The sequence below is a fragment of the Sturnira hondurensis genome, unplaced genomic scaffold (assembly GCF_014824575.4).
Source record: "Sturnira hondurensis isolate 20B ecotype Veracruz unplaced genomic scaffold, ASM1482457v3 Scaffold0007406, whole genome shotgun sequence".
Lineage (NCBI taxonomy): Eukaryota > Metazoa > Chordata > Mammalia > Chiroptera > Phyllostomidae > Sturnira > Sturnira hondurensis.
Window position 1 is genome coordinate 17,092,690 of NW_028080037.1, and position 22,578 is coordinate 17,115,267.

The 22,578-nt window shown below is 51.3% G+C and overlaps 1 protein-coding gene across 5 annotated transcripts in view; it reads left to right on the top strand.

The window, feature by feature from the left end:
- OSBP2 (oxysterol binding protein 2) overlaps positions 1-17,906 on the top strand; it is a 137,127-nt gene extending 119,221 nt beyond the window's left edge. Inside the window, exons 4-15 of one of the 5 annotated variants that reach the window (XM_037052524.1) lie at positions 906-1,101; positions 1,663-1,780; positions 3,830-3,881; positions 4,033-4,179; positions 5,240-5,485; positions 7,764-7,884; positions 8,164-8,267; positions 8,343-8,438; positions 8,523-8,707; positions 15,613-15,745; positions 16,158-16,251; positions 16,351-17,906. In XM_037052524.1, coding sequence (XP_036908419.1) covers positions 906-1,101; positions 1,663-1,780; positions 3,830-3,881; positions 4,033-4,179; positions 5,240-5,485; positions 7,764-7,884; positions 8,164-8,267; positions 8,343-8,438; positions 8,523-8,707; positions 15,613-15,745; positions 16,158-16,251; positions 16,351-16,496 — 1,638 coding nt within the window. In that variant the 3' untranslated portion in view covers positions 16,497-17,906. The other 4 variants (XM_037052526.1, XM_037052523.1, XM_037052525.1 and 1 more) reach the window with 4 other exon arrangements.
- Positions 17,907-22,578: the final 4,672 nt, after the last annotated feature.

Sequence of the window (22,578 nt, forward strand, 5' to 3'; positions counted from 1 at the left end):
CCCTGTGGCTGGTGCCTCGAGGACTGGGAGGGGAGCGCTGGGGGGGGGAGGGGGACAGCCAGAACCTGAAACAGGGTGGGCCGAGGCAATGTGTCCCTTCTTGCCCGGTCGGGAGTTCAGAAAGGGCAAATCCAGAGGTCTCCGGTCTGGACCTTGATGCCCTCCAGGGACACCAGCTGAGGCCTGGGTCCTCCCGTCCACTGTGATGACAGGGGCAGAATGACCAACCCCTGCTGCGTAAGAGTGTGTGGTGGGGCTGCCTATGGACCTGGGAAACTGAAAGGAATCTGGATGGCGTAGTGGGCCACAAGTGTGACGCGGGAACCTTTAAAGCAGCCTTGTGTGATGACAGACTTTGAGGTAACTCCAGTCCCAATTCCTCCGCCAGACAAGACCCCATCACTTGTGTCAACCGGGCAGTATAGCCCAATGCAGTGGCTTTCCCTCCTTCTGTGCCAAAGCCAGGGATTAGCCTGAGCTGCCAGGGGCACCTTGGGGCCCAGTGGGGACAGGGGTCATGACAGACCTCAGGTCTAGCACACACTGAGGATGTGACAGCTGAGAGCTTGGCCCCCAGTCTTGACGAAAAGCCAGCGTCCCCAGCTGCTGCAGGCCGGGCGGCCTCGGCCAGCACACCTGGCTTTGGAGCTCTCAGATGGCATCGAGACTGGAACGCCAACCAGAGCAGTTCCCAGGCTGGCTCTGAGAAAGCTAGGGTCCCCGTGTCTCCGTGAAGGCCAGAGGGGCCAGCAGAGCTGTTCCTGACCACCCGAGGAAGGGAAGGAGAGGGGAGGGGAGACAGTACCCCAGGGTCTTCCTCAGTGCCCTGTGGGGGTGGGGTGGGGGCGACAGGGCGGGAGCAAACACGGCCCGTGCTCACAGGCCCCTGCTCCCTCCCTCCCCAGGCCTGCAAGGACTTCTTGGAACTAGCAGAGACACACAGCCGGAAATGGCAGCGTGCACTGCAGTATGAGCAAGAGCAGCGCATCCACCTGGAGGAGACGATTGAGCAGCTGGCCAAGCAGCACAACAGCCTCGAGCGGGCCTTCCGCAGCAGCGTCCCTGGCCGGGCCGCCAACCCCACCCAGAGCTTCAGCGAGGGTGAGAGGGCGAGGCCGTGGGACTCTGCCCATCGACTAGCGCGTTCTGTCCACTCTGCCCTCAGCCTCCCCCTCCGCCCACTGGCTCCCCCTGCCGGGCCCACATTGGGTCATTCTGTGGCTTTGTATTCCCCATGCCTGCCCCCACATGGCAAGTCTCCCCATGTCTAGGTTCCAGTTTTCAAAAGATAGGTTCAGTGAGCCCAACGGGCCCCCTTGTGGTAGGGCTGCCTGGTGACCACCTCAGGCTAGGAGTCATGGGCACCCCGGGGCGGGGGCGGGGGCAGAAAGGGAAGCTGGGCCACAGGCAGAACGACCAGCGTCACTGAGAGATCAGGGGAGGCTTCTGCAAGCAAGGAGGCCTCCGTGCCAGGGCACCGAGAGGAAAGCACAGTCCAGAAAACCGAGTGAGGCGGCCACAGCCTGGTTAACCAGGACCCGGTGACCGGAGCAGGGAAGGGCAGAATGGGAGGAGGGGCCCTTCAGGCTGTGCGCTTCCCGGTGGGTGAGACGAGCTTTGTGAAGTTGCCAACTGAGGGAGCAGCTCTGCTCGTGTCCGCAGGAAGCTTCCTGACTCCTAAAGAAGAGGACAGTGAGGAAGATGAGGATACCGAGTACTTCGATGCCATGGAAGACTCCACATCCTTCATCACCGTGATCACAGCGGCCAAGGAGGACAGGTGGGCTCTCCCGGGGACGGCTGCCCCGGAGGGACCCTCTCCTGGGTCTGCTGTCCCTGCCTTGTTCGTCCTGTTCCTCTTTGCACGTGGGGTTTTAGGTCTCAGTCCAGATAGCGTTTGTGCCTTGATTGGTTCTTTTGTTCCTTAGGCAAAAATGGCCCAAGTCAAGTTTGTATCATGGTTTCATTTTAAATGGAAATGGAGAACAGGGCGCTGGCCAGATCCAGGTCCGTCCTGGAGTGGGGGTGGGGCTGGGGCTGGGCCAGGAGGGCCGGGCTCCCTCCGTCTCACCTCAGGCTGCACAGGGGCCCAGCTGCCCCCTCTACCTACCTCGTCGGCAGATGCAGGGAGTCTTTTATTTTCTAGTTCCAAGCATTTGTTTTGTTTTTCACAAAAGCCTGCTCTTTCGGAGTATTTCTAAATGCACAACTGGGACATTGATGATCACTGAAAGCCATGCTGCCGGGCACTGTGGGGACCCCAGGACACGCCTGTGGGGTGACCCTGCTGCTGCACACGTGCAGAGCTAGGTGTTAGGCGGGCAGGCTGGACCGAGGCCAGAGGGGAGCGTGCTGGGGCTGGAATTGGTCACCTTAATATAATTGGGAGTTTTGTCATTACGATCTTTATTCTCATAATCAAATTGCTCGAGGTCCTAAAAACAGAAGTTTTGGCAAGCGTGGAAGGGGCTGGGGTACACAGAGGTGGCGATAAGCTCCACAGGCACCTGGGGCCCTCCTGTAGCCTAGAAGGACCCAAGTCCTGGGGACAGTGACGTAAGGGACCGCAGCCTGTGCTATGAGCTGCCATTGTTACCCGTGGGGTCTGTCACAGGCACAGCGCCTCCCAGGCTTGCCCAGGAGTGGAGGAGGAACTGCAGGCTTCCTGCTGCTTTCCACAGGCCCCTGCAGCCCAGTCCAGGGGAGCAGGCTGGTGGGAGCCCCTGGCCACCCCTTTGTTGCCTCTTGGTCCCAGGTGCTTCACCACTTTCCTCTCACGGTTTCTTCCAGGGAAAGGGCTATTATCCCTCTTACCCCTCATGGGGCTTCTGGTCCCATCAGCTGTGTGTTTCCAGCTCAGAATCATTGTCCAGTTCTCAGTGCTTTAAAGATGCTTGTATTGCCTCCCAGATGAACGTGGCTGACCATTTGGAACTTCCTTCCACTTCATCAGGCAATAGTGGCGCCCCCTGGGCTCTGCAGCTGGAAGGGTCCTGCTCAGGCTCCCTGCCCTCTGCACCTGCACCTGCAGCCCCAGGGCCGGAGGCTCAGCTTCCTTCCTGCCCCTTCCCCAGCAGTGTCCATACCTTGGCCACAGCCCCAGGCCTCTCTGCTCCCACCCAACCAGCAAGCAGGTGACCCTCCCAGCACAGCCATTTCCACCTCGTGCTGTGGCCATGCTGGCCAGTAGCAGGTCCTCTGCCTGTGTGCCCTGTCTGAGCGCTCCATGCCTCCCCCACTTCCCCCAGTGACCTGTGTGAGCCCTTCCCATTCTGAGGCCCTGAATGACCTGTCCCTCACTCCAACTAGCCTGGGTCATCCCTCCGTGGGGCTCCCTCAGAGCCTGGGGCCATCAGCCCCAGTGCCCCTGCTGCTCTGCTGACCATCCACCCCAGTCGTCATGGGTACAGGGATGCCTTGGACCCATGTCCTGCCCTTCCGGAGCCCATCTAGGGAGGGAGGGAGACTAGCAGACAACACGGCGAGGTGTATCTGTGACAAAAAGGGCCCTTGGGACTCCAGGAAGGTCTTCCTGAGGAGGGACTGCCCCTGGCCTCATCTGGTCCTGGGCGAGCTGGAGGCTATGGGCAGGGACCTCGGTGAGGGCTTTGCCCAGCATTTGCCACCATGAGGCTTCAGTGAGCAGGAGCCCCTCCAAATCGCTGCCTGGGGGTCCTGCAGCCTCACACGAGTGTCCTGAATTGAGAGACGCCCCCTTGGACAGGGAGCCTCAGCCCCTCAGACCTCTCTACAGGGTCTATATAGAAGGCAGAGCGTCCTGGGGAGGAAGCTGGGTTTGTTAATAACCTGCCTTTTGTGTTTCCTGCAGGAAAGCTGAGGGTGGAACTACAGGCTCTGTGGAATGGACCCCAGCAGACAATGTGAGTGAGGGGGAGACCTGAGGGTGGCTGCAAGGGGCTGGCCCTTTGAGCTTGGGGCCCCTGGGGACGGTCCCACCCACAGCTGGCCTGCAGACACCCCTCGGAGTGCTCTTGGCCTCTGCTGACACACACACTCTTGCTTCTCTGGCAGGTGCTGGACAGCGCCTCACTTGTGCCCCAGGGCCCCCCCAAAGTCAAGAGGCGTGCCCGCATCCCCGACAAGCCCAACTACAGCCTTAATCTCTGGAGCATCATGAAGAACTGCATCGGCCGGGAGCTCTCCAAGATCCCCATGCCGGTAGGGATTCAGGCGGGGTGGCCGCCCTGGGTCCCCCCCGGCTGTTTTCTTGTGTATGGACAAGAAGTAATGGCCTGCATGAGACACAGGCAGCCCCGAGGGTCATTTTCTTACACCTGAGGAGCAGACAAACTGTTGACTCACGTTCAGTGGCACTGCCACAGTCCCCCAAGAGCACAGGCCTCCGGCCAAGGGAAGGAGCCAAGAAGTGGCTCTGTGTTGAGCAGAGACCTGGGGACGCCCAGAGCGTTGCTGCACCTGATGGGGCCTCACGATGTCCCAGCTGTTTTGACCTCGTAGTCAGGAAATGGCAGGATTGGGCTGTGTGTGTTGACAGGCCGGCCCTCCTCTGTGCCAGGAGCTGTCCCGGTGCCCCCTCTAGCAAGGTCACACTGGGCAGAGGCCAAGGCTGGCTTGCTCCTGCTGCCCGGCCGCCACGGCCTCCACACAAGGGAGGAGTCAGGGGCTCCAGGGCAGCCTTGGTGCCACTGAGTGACCCAGGACAAGTCCCGTCACATGGATCCAGCCTCGGCGTCCTTATCTGCAAACCGGGGAGAGTAATGTCACCCACGTCTGAGTGTCAGGGGAGCCTCTGTGACAGCTGGCCCAGGGCCGCAGGCCAGCACTACAGGGGACAGGTGCCTCTGCCCTACTGAGGCTGAGATGGGGGCGCACCCCAGGAGCTCTGAACAGAAAACTTGCATGATAGCTCGGAATATGAGCAAGGCCGCTCTGTCCATTCTTCACCCATCCTGTCAGGACGGGCCGGAAGCCCTGGCCTTCCTGGCGTTTCTGTCACAGGATGGGAGGCTGACAGCAAACGTGATGCATGTGTGCAAGGCACAGCGGGCCGGGAGGCGGTGAGGGCTGTGGAGAAGATAGGCAGGTGGGGCTTGGGGGTGCACAGATGGGGTTGTCAGAGAAACCCCCCTGAAGGTGTCATCTGAGCAGCAATGTCCCTGAACGTCAGAGAAAGGCAAGGGCGCTGTGCCAACTCCAGGCCTGAGCTGGGAGCAGCCGTCTCAGTGGGCCTGACCCCCCACCCCCCGCCTGCCCACAGGTCAACTTCAACGAGCCCCTGTCCATGCTCCAGCGGCTGACGGAGGACCTGGAGTACCACCACCTGCTGGACAAGGCAGTGCACTGCACCAGCTCGGTGGAGCAGATGTGCCTCGTGGCCGCCTTCTCTGTGTCCTCCTACTCCACCACCGTGCACCGCATCGCCAAGCCTTTCAACCCCATGCTGGGGGAGACCTTCGAGCTGGACCGTCTGGACGACATGGGCCTGCGCTCCCTCTGTGAGCAGGTGAGGCTGCTCACACTCCGGCCAAGCTGCTCCTGCTAGGCCTGGGGGTCAGAATGAGACCAGCGGGACACAGCCTCTGACCCTGACATGTCCATGCCCAAGGGGCTGTCAAGCTGAGGTCCATCAGGCAGCTGGGGCGGGCCTGAGCTCAGGGACACGCTGTCCCAGCAGGCCTGCTGGACAAGGTGAGGGCCACCATGGGAGGAGAGCTTGGTGAGAACAGTGTGTGGAGGATGAGGACAGGGAGGGCTCCTCTCCTGGCCGGGTACTGAGGAGCAGCAGTCAGGGGACATTTGCAGGGCACTGCTGGGGGGTCCAATGGGATTGGGGCATGGGGTCGCCACTGAGCCGACAGGGAAGAGCCTGCACCTGGGGGGCCCTGGTCAGTGACAATAGTGGCCTGGAGTGTGAGGAGCACGTGGGTCCTGGTGTGGGGTCAGCTCACCTCCCCTCTCCATGCCTTCCCAGCAGAAATACTGTCTCCCCATGGGACAGGGCCAAAACCAGGCCCACAAGCTAAAAGGTTCAGCAGTGGCCTCTCAGACTGCCCTGTGGTGTCCTTCTGTGGGGGCTGAGAGGACCCAGACGTGTGCAGGAAGGCACCCGGGATGGGCCGCCGCCAAGCATCTCCTGTGTGCCAGGCATAAGCTCAGAAAGTAGATGGTTCAGACCAGCAGTGAGCCGGAAAGGCGGGCGCTGCTGCTATGTGGGGCCTGTAGGAGGCGGCTGTGGTGGCCGGACCAGCGAGGGCAGAGCCCAGACCCATCTATAAGGTGGAGCCTAGGGATCTGCTGATGCTCTGGATGTGTGGAGACAGAAAGGGTGAGGGGGGGCGGGCAGCAAGGATGACCCCAGGTTCTTGGCCTAAACTAGTGAGCGAATGCCTTACTTTGTTCAGCAGAGTTGATCAGGTGCCCATGCTCTGCCGAGGGCTGCTCAGGTGCTGAGGGTGCAGCCTGCTGGGAAGTGACTGCTCCCATGGGGCAGGGGCTAGGGGACAGGTGCTATGGCTGTCGGGTGGTTTTGGCTATTTCTGTAAGGGGTGGTCATGGAGTGGGTTTTTCTGACACACAGCGAGGGATGGCAGAGAGGAAGATGGGCAGGCAGCCAGGAGACTGGCGGCTGGAGGAGGCATGACATCTGACTTGTTTTATGGGGTCCCCCGGCTGCCATGGTGAGAGCAGAGCAGGGAGACTTTGCACCATCCGCTGTGGCCTGGGGACACGGGGGCAGGGAAGGGGTGGATTCTGGATGCCTTCTGAAGAAAGAACAGCTGGGATTTGCTTCGGGTGAAGTCAGGTGCACGAGAAGGAGGGGCAGGGCTGACTCCAAACCACGTGTGGTAAGCAGCTCAAAAGACCAGACTGCCTGCCTGAGATGGCACTGATGACAGGACCCCGCGTCCCTGGGCCACAGGCAACAGACAGGCTCAGAGACACCCAGCGCATGGGAATGGGTGACGGGTTTGGCCTGTGCTGCTGAGATGTGGGAAGGAAGTGGCGGTGCCCCTTACGGAGACGAGAGGTGCAGGCGGGGCATCAGGAGCCCCGGCTGGTCTGAGTAGTGTCGTCCGTGGGCAGCTGTGGGGCACAGCTTGGTGCTGGGTGAGGCTGCACCCTGGGACCAGAGGAGCCACACAGAAATGAGGAAGGACAGATGGGGAGGGTGTCCTGGCAAGAAGAAAGGGATCAGTGGAGCCCAGTGCTATGAGAGGAAGGGGTGGAGGTGTTGGGGGCCCCGGCATGGGTGAGCAGAACTCACGGCACCACCATCCAGGCCTGGAGCAGGTCACCCACGCGTGCACCTACCCTGGGGCCAGGCTGGCCGGGAGGCAGGGCCCAACGCTGCCCCTCAGTTAAAATGGCTTCCTCGGCCTGGGCCTCGTCATTGTAACAGCACCATAGACATGCCCTCTGAGGGGGTGTGGGGAGGTCAGCTAGGAAGTGGGCACAGGAGCCCTCAGTCGAGAGGAGCACCTTCACTTTATCAGCCCTCAGCACAGCCTGTCACCGGTGACGTGCCATCCCAAAAGGCACAGGCTCTGTCATCACCCCCACTTCACAGCCTCAGTCTCAGGACCATAGCATGACAGCCTAGGCTGCACCCACGGCCATGCCCTTGCTTCTCCCCTTAGTGCGCTGTCCTTCCTGGGGACCTTCCACGGGTCTGTGGTCCCCAGAGGAGCAGCCTGGCCTGCTGTCCCCGGCTGGCTGGGGGCAGGCCTGAGTGTCTGGGCCTGTGTGCAACAGACACTCATGCCCTGTGGGCCTGGTCTCAGGTGAGCCACCACCCTCCGTCAGCCGCACACTACGTGTCCTCCAAGAACGGCTGGAGCCTCTGGCAGGAGATCACCATCTCCAGCAAGTTCCGGGGAAAATACCTCTCCATCATGCCGCTGGGTGAGCTGGGCCCTGTGCTCTCCCAGGGCAGACAGCCTTTCTGGACAGGGGGAGGGTTTTGCCAAACCCAGAAGCCAGCTTGGGTCCTCCAGGGGTGACATTAGTTTCCCTGCTCTGCCCCCCCGCAGGCTTCCTGGGTGCCTCCCTGGCCTGTGCCCCCTTTCCCTAGTCTTCATGAATACTGCTTCCAGTTGTCAGGACCCTGGGACTGTGGGCGAGCAGGCTGGTACGGGCCCGGCACCGTGGGCCACAACGTTCGACCCCGTATCTCACCTCCAGGTGCCATCCACTTAGAATTCCAAGCCAGTGGGAATCACTACGTGTGGAGGAAAAGCACCTCGACTGTGCATAACATCATTGTGGGCAAGCTCTGGATCGACCAGGTCACAGGGTGCCCTAGGGCGGGGGAGTGTGGCTCGGTCATAGGCCGCTGACCACTAACTACCCTCCCTCACCAGACAGGGGACATTGAGATTGTGAATCATAAGACCAAGGACCGGTGCCAGCTGAAGTTCCTACCCTACAGCTACTTCTCTAAAGAGGTGGCCCGGAAGGTAAGCAAGGCCGCCTCTCAGAGCCTTGGGGGCTGGCCCAGACCAGGCCTGGGCCTATGCTCATCCTGCCAACAATGTCCACAGGTGACAGGCGTGGTGAGCGATGGCCAGGGAAAGGCCCAGTACGTGCTGTCAGGCTCATGGGATGAACAGATGGAGTGCGCCAAGATCGTACAAAGCGGCCCCAGCAGCCCCAGCGTGGATGGGAAGCAGAAGACAGTGTACCAGACACTGCCGGCCAAGCTGCTGTGGAAGAAGTACCCGCTGCCGTGAGTGGGGCTGCAAGGGACCTCTGAGGGCAGTGGGGCTGGGGGAGGAGCAGGCAAGGACAGGAAGAAAAGGAGGCAGGTGGGCAGTGGACAGGCAAGGGACTCTGCCTGGCCAGACAGGAAGCAAGTGGCCTAGGGGTCAGAAGGGTTCAGTCCACATGTGGGAGAGAGCAGGGCTGTGTGACGTCCCAGCGTGGCAGCCAGACACCCAACTGTAAATCAGTAACACTACCCGATGGTAGCAAGTCCTCTGCAGAGGCTGCAAACAGTTCGTGGGACAGAGTCCCCACGGTCTAAGGAATGAAAACCAAGAAACAGAAAACTAAAAAAGTGGCACGACAGACTCAAGATAGTGAAGCAGAAGTTCTACTAAAGAAAAGTTACTGAAACTGAGAATGCCACGGGGAGGTTTAATGGACTCCATCAGCGGAACACAGGTCAGAAGAAACCATCAAAACCAGGAGACAAACTCTGGAAAAGAGAGGACCCTGGAGCAAGAAGGCTCACCACCCGGAAACGCGGAACGAGTCCTTGAAGCCATGTCAACGGCAGCCCTGAGCCTGTGACAGTGCCCAGCCTCCACGGGATCCCCGGGGTGTCCAGTTTGACAGCGGCTCTGGCCTGGAAGGGAAGACGACAGAGCATGTCCCACACGTGAATTTATTTACAGTGAAACTGCTGGTACGACTTAAAGAAAATACTAAGCAGCCAGATTTTGAAAAGACATTACTACCCGAGGAACAGCAGACTGACAGCTGTCACCTCAGTGGCAACAATGGGACCTTGAGGACAGTCACGTGAGCTCCCCTATGTACGTAAAGACCCCGCTAGAAGTTGAAATAGACATTTTCCAACAAATAAAAACTCGCGCTGCCACCGGCAGACCTGCACCAAAGGACGTGCCTCCAGCAGAAGGAAACTGACACCACGTGGAAAACCTAAGGTGTAGGAGTGAATGAAGAACAGAAACTTACGTGAACCTAAGTAAACACTGACTAATCCCAAATAAATAATGTGGGGTTTAAATGTAAAATGTAACTGCGATCACCGAAGTCAAGAGGGATAAACAGAAGGAAACTCCTTGAGGACCCTCATGCCGCCCAGGAGGAGGGTCGGGATGTGCATGACGTTTGCATATGGTGATTCGTAGAGTCCTCACTAAAGGAGTGTGTTTAACTGGAATCTCAGTAGACAAGGAAATGAACAAAAATAAAGAGGAGCAATAGTTAAATAAAGGAGATGAATTTTCCAAAATAAAGAAATGAAAGACCCCAGGTTGAAAGGGCCTATAGAGTTCCAGGGACAAGGGATGAAGAAGACTTTTGCCGAGACCACCCTACAGTGGAAATTAAAAATACCAAGGAGAAAATTCTGATAGCTTCCAGAGAGGAGTGAAAGATTTCAAGGATGAAGAATCAGATTAACATCCGATTTTTTTCAACAGCCAGAGTTGGAGTAATATTTTCAAAGGAACGAAGAAAAGAGATTAGAAGGTGAAATTTTCTAGCCAGCCAGGCTATCGCTCACATATGAGAGCACGATAAAGGGTGTCCTCGGGGAACAGCCTCCGCAGGTTCACTACCCTCAGACCCACAGTGGGAAAGGCGCCCGTGGCAGTAGGTTAAAGGGGGGAGAAAACACCAGCAGGGGCTGCAATATACAGAAGAAACAGAGGAAACATTCCAGGAGCAATCCAGAGTTGAAAGTACAGATAATGACATGAGGAGGTTGGGAAGACAGAGAAGGGCACCAGGGATGTGAAGGAAAGCTCCGTTTTTATTAGAAGGGAGAGAAGGTCCCTGCAACCAGGGCAGCAATGGGCAGCGGCAGCTCGTCCCAGGCTGACCCCCCCCCCCCACCAACCCGTCTCCAAGGCCCCCTTTCCTCTGACTCCCCAGGGAGCTGGCAGCAGCCCCGCCTCCGCTCACTCCTGTTGCCAATGCTTTCCTGGGCCTTTCCTTGTTTCGCTCTCCCCAGCTTTAATAAACACACTCTCAAACATTTTTTTAAAAGTATAACAAAGACTGTAAACTAATACAGCAGAAACAGATCCAAGAATAAGAAATACATGAAAGTCACCAGTTAAAAAGCAAAAACTGATAGGATTTTACTAAAGTCCAGATACATACACCTTCTAAGAGAGATCCAAAATATGAAGATGTACAAAGGCTGAAAGATAAATATATTGAGAATACATACCAAAAAGCTATATAATGACCGTATTATCAGGTAAAATAGATTGTTTTAAAGATACTGTTTATTTATTTTTAGAGAGAGGAGAAGGGAAGGAGAAAGAGAAATACCAATGTGTGGTTGCCTCTTGGACGTCCCCTACTGGGGACCTGGCCTGCAACGCAGGCATGTGCCCTTAGTGGGAATCGAACCAGTGACCCTTTGGTTCACAGGCCAGCACTGGATCCACTAATCCACACCAGCCAGGGAATGTAAATTAGATTTTAAGACAAAAGCATTATTAGGGATGAAAGGTTGCTACATTATTAAAAAGATTGAGTTCTTCGAGAAGATAAAATACTTTCAAACATTAAACAGGTAATGAAACAGCCTCGACAATATATGAAGCACAAAAGGGAGAAACTGATAAATCCACCACCACAGTGGAAGATTAAGAGATTTCAATACACCCCTCTCTCATGTTGACAGGTCAATGCGGGGAGGGGGGGCGGCGGGGGGACTAGCCAGCAAAAATGGAGACAGAAACCACACAGGATATACAAACTTCCATTTGCAACAATCAAAGAACATACTTTTAACTCAAGTATACATGAAATGTATGCAAAAATGAGTCATGTGCTAAACCCTAAGAAAGCTTCAACAGATTTACAGAGGGTGGCACACAGACCACATGTGGGGTACGGCCATTAAGTTAGAAGTTACGAACAAGATGACAAAAAGTAGGAACAATTATAAAGGACACCTGGACAAAACCAAGGGTGGGGGTGGAATCAGGGGAGGGAGGTGGGGGGACCGGTGGGGACAGAAAGGCAGAAAACTGTACTTGAACAACAATAACATTTAAAAAAAAGGATGACAAAAAGTCCCCACATATTTGGAAAGCATTTTAAGTTGCTAAATAAATTATGGGTAGAAAATAAATTAGAACAGAAATGTTAAAATACCTGGATGAGAATGAAAAGATAACAAAACTGGCTGGATGTAACAAAGGCAATACTTTCAAAGAATGTTTTGACTTAAATAGGTATATAAGCTCATTAATTTTGAGGGGTTTTTTTCTTTTCTGTGTTTTGACTTAAATAGGTATATAAGCTCATTAATTTTGAGGGGTTTTTTCTTTTCTGAGTTTCTATCTTAAGAATTAAAGAAAGTTCAAAATACAAACCCAAGAAAAGAAGAAAATATACTTTGAAAGAGCAAACAACAATACAATAGAAACAAAGTAAAAAGTTTCAAAAGCTAAAAGTTGATTCTTTGAAAAATAAGTTAACTGATGGGAACTACTGGCAAGACTAAGAGAAAATGTAGAAATAAATATTAATAAAAGTTTCACATGACATGTAAAGCACAAAGAGATAAAATTCAGATGAGGACAACTTCTTTTTAAAATATCACTTATAAGAACTGAGTATAGAAGAAATAAAGTTTATGAAGAGTCCTATAGTAATTTAAGAAACTGAAGCAGCAGTTTTCAAACTCCCACGGGGTCTGGCCACTGAGGCGGCTCAGCTGGTTGGAGCTTGACCCCCAGTCGGTCAAAGAATGCATGAACAGGTGGAACGACAAATCAGTATCTCTCTAAAATCAGTAAATATTCTTAAAAATCCCATATGGAAAACACAAACCCCAGATCATTTTATAGGTGAATCCTACCAAATTTTCAAGAAATACAGGATCCAGCAGAAGTAACGCCTGCTTGGGTGTGGTTGGTAATTATGTGTGTGATGTGTGTGCAGTAATGTATAGTTTTAATTTGAACATTTCACCCAAAATGTTACACGGTGTGCTTGGATATGATATTACAGAATTACATGCTTATGATTTTGTAATAAAAGATTTTATAATAAAAAGGGGTATTATTTGTGCCAGACCCTGAGGTTATTCTAATTTTATATAAAATCTTTCAGACCATAGAAAAAAATATTCTGCTATCTTATACTGAAGCCAGGGTAATCCTTATACCAAACCAGGCTAAGAGAGTAGTAGGAAAATAAAAGCTTTACCTTATTTTACTCAGGAGTATATAAGCAAAAGTCCAAAACAAAACATCAGAAAACCCAGCCGTGTACAGAGAGGATAACATTCTTCAATTATGTTGAGTTTATCCTGAGTATGCAAGGATGGTTTTATATTAGAAAATCCAAAAGTTAGTTCATCACAATAACAGATCTCCATAGACTTAGGAAAAAAGTATCTTAGGTGCCTTAATATAAGATCAATACACGAAAGTCACCTGCATCTCTGCACACTAAAACAGCTAAAAGGTACAACTCAAGAGAGAACCCAAATTATCCTATCAGAGACCACCAAGGACCTTCTAATAAAAGGGAGAATATATTCACTTCAATGTTTCTCTCTCCTTCCCTTCTCCTCTAAAAATAAATAAAATCTTTTTTAAAAAAAGTTTTAAAAACTGAAAAATATATATAAAAACTTGAAGATAATCACAATACTTACACCTGACAAAGGATTAGTACCAAAATACATAAAAAGTGTTTTACTACAATTAAAAATAACAAAATATATAAAGAACTTCTAATCAATTAATAAAAATGACACAGGGGGAAAAGCACAATAGTCGTGAACAAGAAAAGCATGTATAGCCAGTCACCTCATGAAAATGATCCATATTGCTGATAACTGAGGACTGCAAATCAAAGCCACAGTGAGGCACCGTTTTACCTTCATTTAATTCAAAACACTGACAGAGTCGGACAGAACCGAGCGCTGAAGGCGATGTGGGTCCACAGTATCTCCACCCATCACTGATGGGAATGTGCTTGGTACAACCACGCTGGAAAGCAGGTCGGCCTTACCTCTTAAAGGAGAACATCACAGACTCCACAGCACAGCAACTCCACTTCGAGGTGTGCACTCCAGAGAAAGTCCTGCAAGTGCACAACAGGCAACATGCATAAGACAGTTAACTCCACAGCAAAAGTTTGGAAACAACTACATTTACCAGAGGAAAAACTGTGATGAGTTCACAGGAGAGAGTATTACATGGTAGTTGAAACAAATGAACCACAGCAGTTTGGCAACGATATAAATTTAAGCAGTATATTGATAAAAGCTTAAAAATAAGTCCTAGAAAGTTACATACATCATGATACTCTTTTCCTACAACTAAAAACATGTATGTAAATATATATATATATATATTGAATACACACACACACTTAAGACTATTTAAAGATGCAGTAAAATTTTACTAAAATGAAAGCGAGGGACTGATGAGCCCAGGAGACTTGCTGAGGGCTGCCTGGCAAACTGTGCACACAGACCGACGGGTGTTCTGCAGGATTACCCCTTGTGTTGGGGTGGGGAGTTTGCATTAATACAAGCAGGCCAATAGAGAGGGTGTCATGCACCAAGGAGGACGACTAACCCATAGCTATGCATGAGAGGTCAAAAAAAGAGAAGAAAAAACTAGATAGATTTAACTCCATTAGAGGTGTTAGACTTCAAGTTTTTAAAATCCAACTATACATGATTTACAAGAGATATGTCTTAAAGAATAAAGATTGGAATAAAAGGCTGGGAAAAGGTACATCCATAGAAATACCAAAAAAACCTACTGTGGCCATGTTAATGGTTAAAAACAGACTTCAAAACAAAAAGACGTGAGATAAGAAGGACATAATGATAAAGGTTCAATTCACCATGAAGATGAGTTTTAAACTTTAATGTATCCTGTATCTAATAACGTAGCCTCAAAATATATACAGCAGACGCTGGTAGAAATATAAGGAGAGATGGACTAATTTGCAATCAAAGTAGGCAATTTTAACACAACTTCTCTTACAAATGGATAGAAGCAGCAAATGGATAGAAGTAGCAAAATTTTTAAAAGTCAGGAGAATGGAAACGTGGATCAGACTGACAGGGACCAGAGGGGAGGGGGAGGAGACAATGGTGGGAAGAAGGCGCAGTGGACTAGTCAAAGGACATGGATGGAACACATGGAACATGGAACTCATGTATGGAATGCAAAGAACACATGGAACATTTGCAAAAACCAACCAAATCATGCACCATAAATCAAATTCCAAAGAACTGAAATTATACCCAGTATGCTATGTGACGCCTAGGCAATGATGCTAGAAATGAAAATGACTAGAAAAGTCCTCGTAAGTTTAACAAGTATACTTCCAAACAATTCCGTAGGTCAAAGAAGATATGGAAATGAGAAAACATTTACAACTGCCTGCTGTTGACAGTATTCATACCAAAAATGGTGTGAAATATAGACTTCGAAATGCACGTATTAGAAAAGGAAAGCTGAGACAACTAGAGGTTAGAAAAAGAACAGCAAAATAAAGTTCAACGAAGCAGAAGGAACCCTAAAACAGGGCCAACATAATTCCATCTCCCACCAAGGAAGAAAATGGACAAAACTCTGACCTGCATTGAGAAGAGAAGGCACATACAACCAACATCACAGCAATAATGAGATTAGGAAACAGCTTCACACTGATAAATCTGAAAAAAAGTGAACAAAACGGGAGAATTCTCAGAGAAGTATAATGTAGCAAAACAGCCGCAGATGGTGGCGCCGGGAGAGGAGAGCAGCTGAAGGGAGTGGGTGGGCTTTGCGGGCTCCTCCGGTGCGCAGGCAGGAAGGCGCGGTGGGGCAGGACGGGGGTCCTGGGCGCCCAGGGCCGTGGAGGGCCGTGGAGGGGGGTGATAGGCTCATGTCGTGTGCCACGCAGGGAGAACGCGGAGAACATGTACTACTTCTCCGAGCTGGCCCTGACCCTCAACGAGCACGAGGATGGCGTGGCGCCCACCGACAGCCGCCTGCGGCCGGACCAGCGGCTGATGGAGAAGGGGCAATGGGATGAGGCCAACACGGAGAAGCAGCGGCTGGAGGAGAAGCAGCGCCAGTCCCGGCGCCGGCGGCTGGAGGCCTGCTCGCGGGGATGCGGTGTGGAGGATGGTGAGGCCAGGGGCCGAAGGGGGTGCCCCAGGGGGGCGGGAAAGGGTTCCTGGTGGGCGAGGGAGGGGCCGCCTGCCACCGCCCGCTGTGCTTGCCCAGCAGAGAAGGACGCTGACGTGTACACACCGCTGTGGTTCGAGAAGAGGCTGGACCCGCTGACCGGGGAGACGGCCTGCGTGTACAAGGGCGGCTACTGGGAGGCCAAGGAGAAGCAGGACTGGCACATGTGTCCCAACATCTTCTGAGCGCCCCCCACCCCCACCCCGTCCCGGCAAATACAGGCTCTGCACAGCCTGGCCCCCTTATANATGGGATGAGGCCAACACGGAGAAGCAGCGGCTGGAGGAGAAGCAGCGCCAGTCCCGGCGCCGGCGGCTGGAGGCCTGCTCGCGGGGATGCGGTGTGGAGGATGGTGAGGCCAGGGGCCGAAGGGGGTGCCCCAGGGGGGCGGGAAAGGGTTCCTGGTGGGCGAGGGAGGGGCCGCCTGCCACCGCCCGCTGTGCTTGCCCAGCAGAGAAGGACGCTGACGTGTACACACCGCTGTGGTTCGAGAAGAGGCTGGACCCGCTGACCGGGGAGACGGCCTGCGTGTACAAGGGCGGCTACTGGGAGGCCAAGGAGAAGCAGGACTGGCACATGTGTCCCAACATCTTCTGAGCGCCCCCCACCCCCGCCCCGTCCCGGCAAATACAGGCTCTGCACAGCCTGGCCCCCTTATACTGAATGCACTCAAGTTAGTACTTAACGGCCCTCATACCCCACCTTTTTCCTTTCCTCTTTTTTTAAACACTTTTTTGGGGGCTCCCACCTTGTTAGGAGAAAAAGTGCTGGCCCGGTTCTCTCCAGCCCCTGAGTGCCCCTGGTCACCTGTGTCCCTTCACTATGGACTTGGGCCCCCTCGGCCCCAACTCCCACTCACCACAACTCAGGCAGCTGGCGCGGGCCCCCCGACGGCCCTGTCACCAGCCCCCCACCCCCACCCCCAGGGAGGAACTGACGCCTCCCAGGGGAGCCACTTTCCACTTTTTTAGAAAAGACGATCTCCACTTCTTTCCAGCCAAGATGTTTAGTAAATATTTTTAGTACAGCACTTAGTAGACAACTTTCTAAGTGTGCTTTCTTGCCACAAAAGTTTCCTGGCAGGAACCCCTTCTTTTTAAGACATCGGGAAGCCAGAAAGGCCCTTTGAGTCCAGAGTATTTTGTAGCTCAACATAGCAAGACTGCCCCCCAGAGCCCACAGAGAAGGGACAGGGAGGGGCCGCTGGGCCCAGGAGAGCACAGGGTGTCTCTGGAGCTACAGCCACCGCGGGGGAGGAGGACACGGAGGGGCCCCCATATTTGAGGGCAACCTAGCCTTGGCCATCAGGGGCTGCTCCCCAGCCCCAAAGAGGTCAGGAAAGGCTGGGGGCAGGGCCTGCAGGTGCTCCTCACCCCAGAACCAGGCCCCAAATCAGCAATAAGAACAAACCCTCAGCTCAGCCTGGTCCCTGGGCACCAGAGACCTAGCATCTGGCCTTGGATTCAGGCACCTCTGGGGGGCCCCATCTCAGCACCCGTGAACCCTTTATTTGCCTGATTTATATATATAATATATAAATATATATAAAATAGCTATTTTGCTTAAATTTCTATGGTATGTGGAAATGGAAAAAATGATGAAGACAGGGCTTCATCCTGTCTGAGTTTGGGCCTCCTGTTGGCTGCGCCCTGCCCTCTCCCTGGATCCCCTTCCAGTGGCTTCTGCCAACAGTGGTGGGGACTGGGCCACTGTGGCCACTGTCCCAACCCTTAGTAACCCCCACTCCAACCCTTCCCACTTCAGTTCTGTCGTGAAAATCCACCGCAGGGTTTTTCTTTCTACTCCAGGACTGGTTTTGTTTTTATAAGGAAAAAACGTGAAAACACCACCCTGTGAAATGCCTTAGGGGGCCCACTCCAGAGAGTCGGGGCGGCGGGCAGCCCACCGGGCCTGCAGCAGAGCTGTACACTGTTCACTGTACCTCTTCTCAACACTGTTTGTGGTGAGCGCCTCTGACCGGTAATAAAAACCATGGACTTGGCGTTTTCCGTGGCCCTGTCCCTGAATCTGTGACTGGGTGGAGCAGGGATGATACAAGAGCAGGCATGACAGCCCACAAGGTAGCTTCATTCTGCCCATTCTGAGCAGCAGGACGTTGGTGTGGATGGGAGGGGTGGGGTAGAAGACCAAGTGGGATGGGGTCTGGGCCAGGAAAGAATTTTGCAGAAGAATGTGTGAGGGCTGAGTCAGCGTCCTAGCGGATTCTGTTGCCTAGGTTGCCAAGCAACCCAGATCACTAGTTGCCAGGACTGGGAAGCTGCTCTGGCCTAGTGGGTCCTCTTCCCACCACCACTGCTTCCAGATGAGGGGATGGAGTGGAACAGGGCACCACAGGGACATCAGAGCCAACCTCTAACCATCTGTGCTGACACCCGGGCGCTGTGGGATCCAAGGCTGCACTGCTTCCTTCCCAGGGCCCCCCTTGCCCGTGTGGGTGGAGGCAGGCACTGGTGAGTCCCGGCAGCGGGGCTGGCAGGGCAGCTCTCACTGGATGGAAGGGTGGAGATAGTGAGGCAGCCCCAGGAGGGACCTTACCTGGGGGCAGTGGACGGGTCTGCCAGGGCAGGGATGGGCTGCGTGGGCAGAGGCCAGCCCCCTGAGGCATCAGAGATCCTGGACTGGAGCCAGACAGAACTCCAAACGAAACGCAACACCAGGCTTACATTCTAGAAAAATGCCATTTTCGTGGATGGGCAAGCTCGATTATATTGGTGCTTCCCAAACCTACAAATTCAACATGGTCCGAGTCAAAATTCCACCGATATTTCTCAAAAACTTGACAAGTTGATTGTGAAATTTATATGGGAGAGTAACTATACAGGAAGTAGCTAAGGCAGTTCTTAAAAAGAACAAGACAGGCAGGTGCAGGGTGGACAACGTGAACTTGACCCACAGGTACCGCACACACTAGAAAACGGCCAACAGACAGCTTCCTTTCCATTGCACTCTGGCTCCGTCCAGCACACCAGGTATTTTATTTGGTGACTGTCTGCTTCCAGGACCCCTGATGGACTGTGAGCTTCGTGAGAGTAGGAATCTTGTCTAGTTTACACACTGTAGCACCCCAGTGCCTGGCACTTAGTAGGTGCTCCTTAAACAGGTACTGAGTGAATTAATTTCAGGCCAGGAAACCCAGCTCGAGAAAAGGTTTGGGGGGAAACCCTTGGGGAGCGTGACTGTGGCCTCAAATTGTGAGTGGGCCTCAGAGACAGAGCTGGGGAAAGCTGAACCTGGGGACCCGGGAAACTCCTGCTTCCCCCAGACTCCAGAGTCCAAATCATTGCTCCAGACAGACCGTCACAGGGGAGGCCTAGGGCTCCTCCTCTCTGGGGCTGGGCGGGACTGAGCACGAGAGGGATGGAGAGGAGAGGACACATATGAGAAAAATGTCGAAGGCTACACAGAGAATAGAACCAGAGACAGTATGTTTTCTTTTAGGAAGCCAGCATAACTTTAACAACAAACACCTGATAACGACTGAACTAAACACACAGTTTAGTCTCAAGAACAGAATTTGCATATATCCAAATATGACAATAACAAATAGAATCCAGCCACAATCAAAAGACAGATGCCCCACATTGGTAAACCTACGCGCAAGTTGGCTTTACCACAGAAATGCCAGGGTGCTTTTCACTGGAAATCATTATATCAACCAGCAGTTCAAGGAAGACTTCTCTTTCTGGCAATACGGTAGGTAGACTAGGGGCCTGGATAATCGAAACGTAGACATGCTGGATAAAATTTTAAGACACCTTAAATGCATCCATGAGCTAGAAAGAATGTAACGAATACTCAGGTCAGAAGTCACATGGGTGCAGAAACCTAGGCGGGGAGAGAGCTCTGCAGCCTGCTTCTCTCCCACAGCCATTTACAGAGCTCAGGGCCCGAGAAGCAGGTCTAGCTGCCTCAAATGACCATCCCAAAGTAGGGCATCCGAAAGGAGATACCTCCCAGAAAGCTGGGTCTCCACAAAGCTACACCTTCGATATAATAGTGAATCAAAAATAAAATGCAGGGAAAACTGCTTGTTTTAATAAATGTTAGCCCTAAACAGAGCAGGGGGAAAAAATCCCCTAAGAATTTGTAACCAGGAGTGGGCCCTCACCTGGTTTTGCAGTCTAAGTACATATTACCCGGATGACCCAATGAAACTTCCAGCACAGAACAGAGCGTGCTCCCAAATGCAATGTCAGCAGTCACATGAGAGAAGCAAAACAGTCCTGTGGAGGATCTTCCCATCATGCCAGGCCTTATGGAACCCCAGTGTGAAGTTGCAAGAAAAGGGAGCAGTTCACAATATACTGTCTCTAAACACACAGACAACACACAAGCTGGCCCAGGAACAGACGGGGGCTAACTGAACCAACAGCAGAGTAAGGCAAAACACTCCTCTGTGTAATGAAATTATCAGAATATAAAATAAGCACGCTAAATATATTTCTAGAAACAGAAGGGTGGCTTAAAAAGGAGCATTTAAAAAATACTAAAGAAATTCCAGAAATTGGGAAAAATCGCTAAAAATAATGGTTTTGTAACAGGTTACACAATGGAGAGAGTGACACGGAAGTGAGATCTGAAGAAAGTACCCAGAATGCAACACAGACACAAAGAGGAGAACAAATATGAAAGAGGAGTTAAGAGACATGGAGGGTAAAGTGAGAACTTCCTACATGCATCTAATCAGTCTTTGTCAAGGAGTAGGAACAATCTTTAAAGAGTTAATGGCTAAAAGATTTCTGAGAGCTCATAAGAAACACCAATACACAGGTGAATCCTAATCAGGGTAGATAAAAAGACATTCACAGCTCAATACAATGCGGTGAAATTGCAAGGCCCTTAAAATGCCAAAATGCCAAAACCTTAAAAGAAGCCAGCTTAGGGAGGAAAAAAAACATCCAAAATTACCTTCAAAGAGCATCAGACTGAGAGCTGACCTCCAAAGAAAGACAACAATGAAGTGTTATCTCCAAAGGAGAAGAAAAAATATTAGCATTCCCAGTGAAAACATCTTTCAGAAACCAAAAGAAAATAAAGACACTGACAAAAACTTAGTAAAACAGTATTAATAGTGTCTTGTGCAGTTAGACTTTGATGAGTTAAACATCATGTAAAACATCTTAGAGTATTTACTAAAGGAATAGGAATGCCAAATTTCCAAAACAGAGGAAAAACATTTATGTGGAGGAGAGAATTTGTATCTAAAAGAAGACATGAGCTCTGGCTGGTGTAGCTCAGTGGATTGAGCGCAGGCCTGGGAACCAACCAACCACGGTTCGATTCCCAGTCAGGGCACATGCCTGGGCTGCAGGCCAGTTCCCAACAGGGGATTCATGAGAGGCAGCCATACATTGATATTTCTCTCCCTCTCTCCTTCCCATCCCCTCTAAAAATAAATAAATAAAATCTAATTAATAAATAAATCAATTAATAAAAGAAGACTTGAAAGGAATGCAGATAAGGTGGAATAAAAATTACAAAGAGTACAGAAACAAGTCAATAATCAATGCATCAATAACCACACAGAATTTAAGTTAAATGTTTCAGATAAAAATAACACCTGGAGTAAAAACAATCCAACTGTAGGCTATTGACAAGTATACACATAAAACATAAATAACAAGCTCACCACGGAGATACTTGTAGGTCCAGTTCCAGACCGTATCAATAAAGCAAATATCACAATAAAGTGAATCACAGGAATTTTTTGATTCTCAGTGCCTATAAAAATCATGGATAAACTATACTGTAGTCTAATAAGTGCATTACATCTAAAAATGTATATTCCTTAATTTAAAAAAATATTCTCTTGCTAAAAAAAAAAAGCTTAATACCATCTGAACCTTCAGCCAGTTGTAATCTTTTTGCTGGTGGATGTTCTTGCTTCAATGATGAAAATTCACTATCTGTCAAGTGCAATAAAGCTAAGCATTATAAAATGAGGTAGCCTGTATACAAAGAAAACTTTAAGGCAAAAAATATTACTAGATGCCAATTCCCAGGGGGAAAAGTCACTTTATAATGATAAAAAGTAAAATCATAAACTTTTAAAACTCTTATGGCACCCAATAACATCTCAAAATAAAGTCAAATGGACAGCCACAAGGAGAAATAGATAAATCCAAAATCTAATGGAAGATTTTAACATATCTTTCCCAGTAATAAGAGCTCAGACACACAAAAATATCAGCAAGTTTTCAAATAGCACAATGAACAAACGACGTTACAGAAAAAGAACAGAACACATAACTGCAGAATGTATGTTTCTGAGATACACGTGAACATTTATGAATATTAACCACATTATCTGGGCTGGTCATAAAGCCTCAGCAAATTTCAAAGTACTGGCATACAGACCACATTCTCAGGCCACAGTGAGGACATTTCAAAATCAATAACGAAAAGATAACTAGAGCCCTGGCTGGCATAGCTCAGTGGATTCAGCATGGGCCTGTGAACCAAAAGGCTGCCGGTTCAATTCCCAGTCAGGGCACATGCCTGAGTTGCAGGCCAAGTCCCAGTAAGGGGGCATGTGAGAGGTAGCCACACATTGATGTTTCTCTCCCTCTCTTTCTTTCTCCCTTCCCCTCTCTAAAATTAAATAAATAAAATCTTTAAAAGAAAAAAAAAGATAACTAGAAAAAAAACAGCCTTTGAA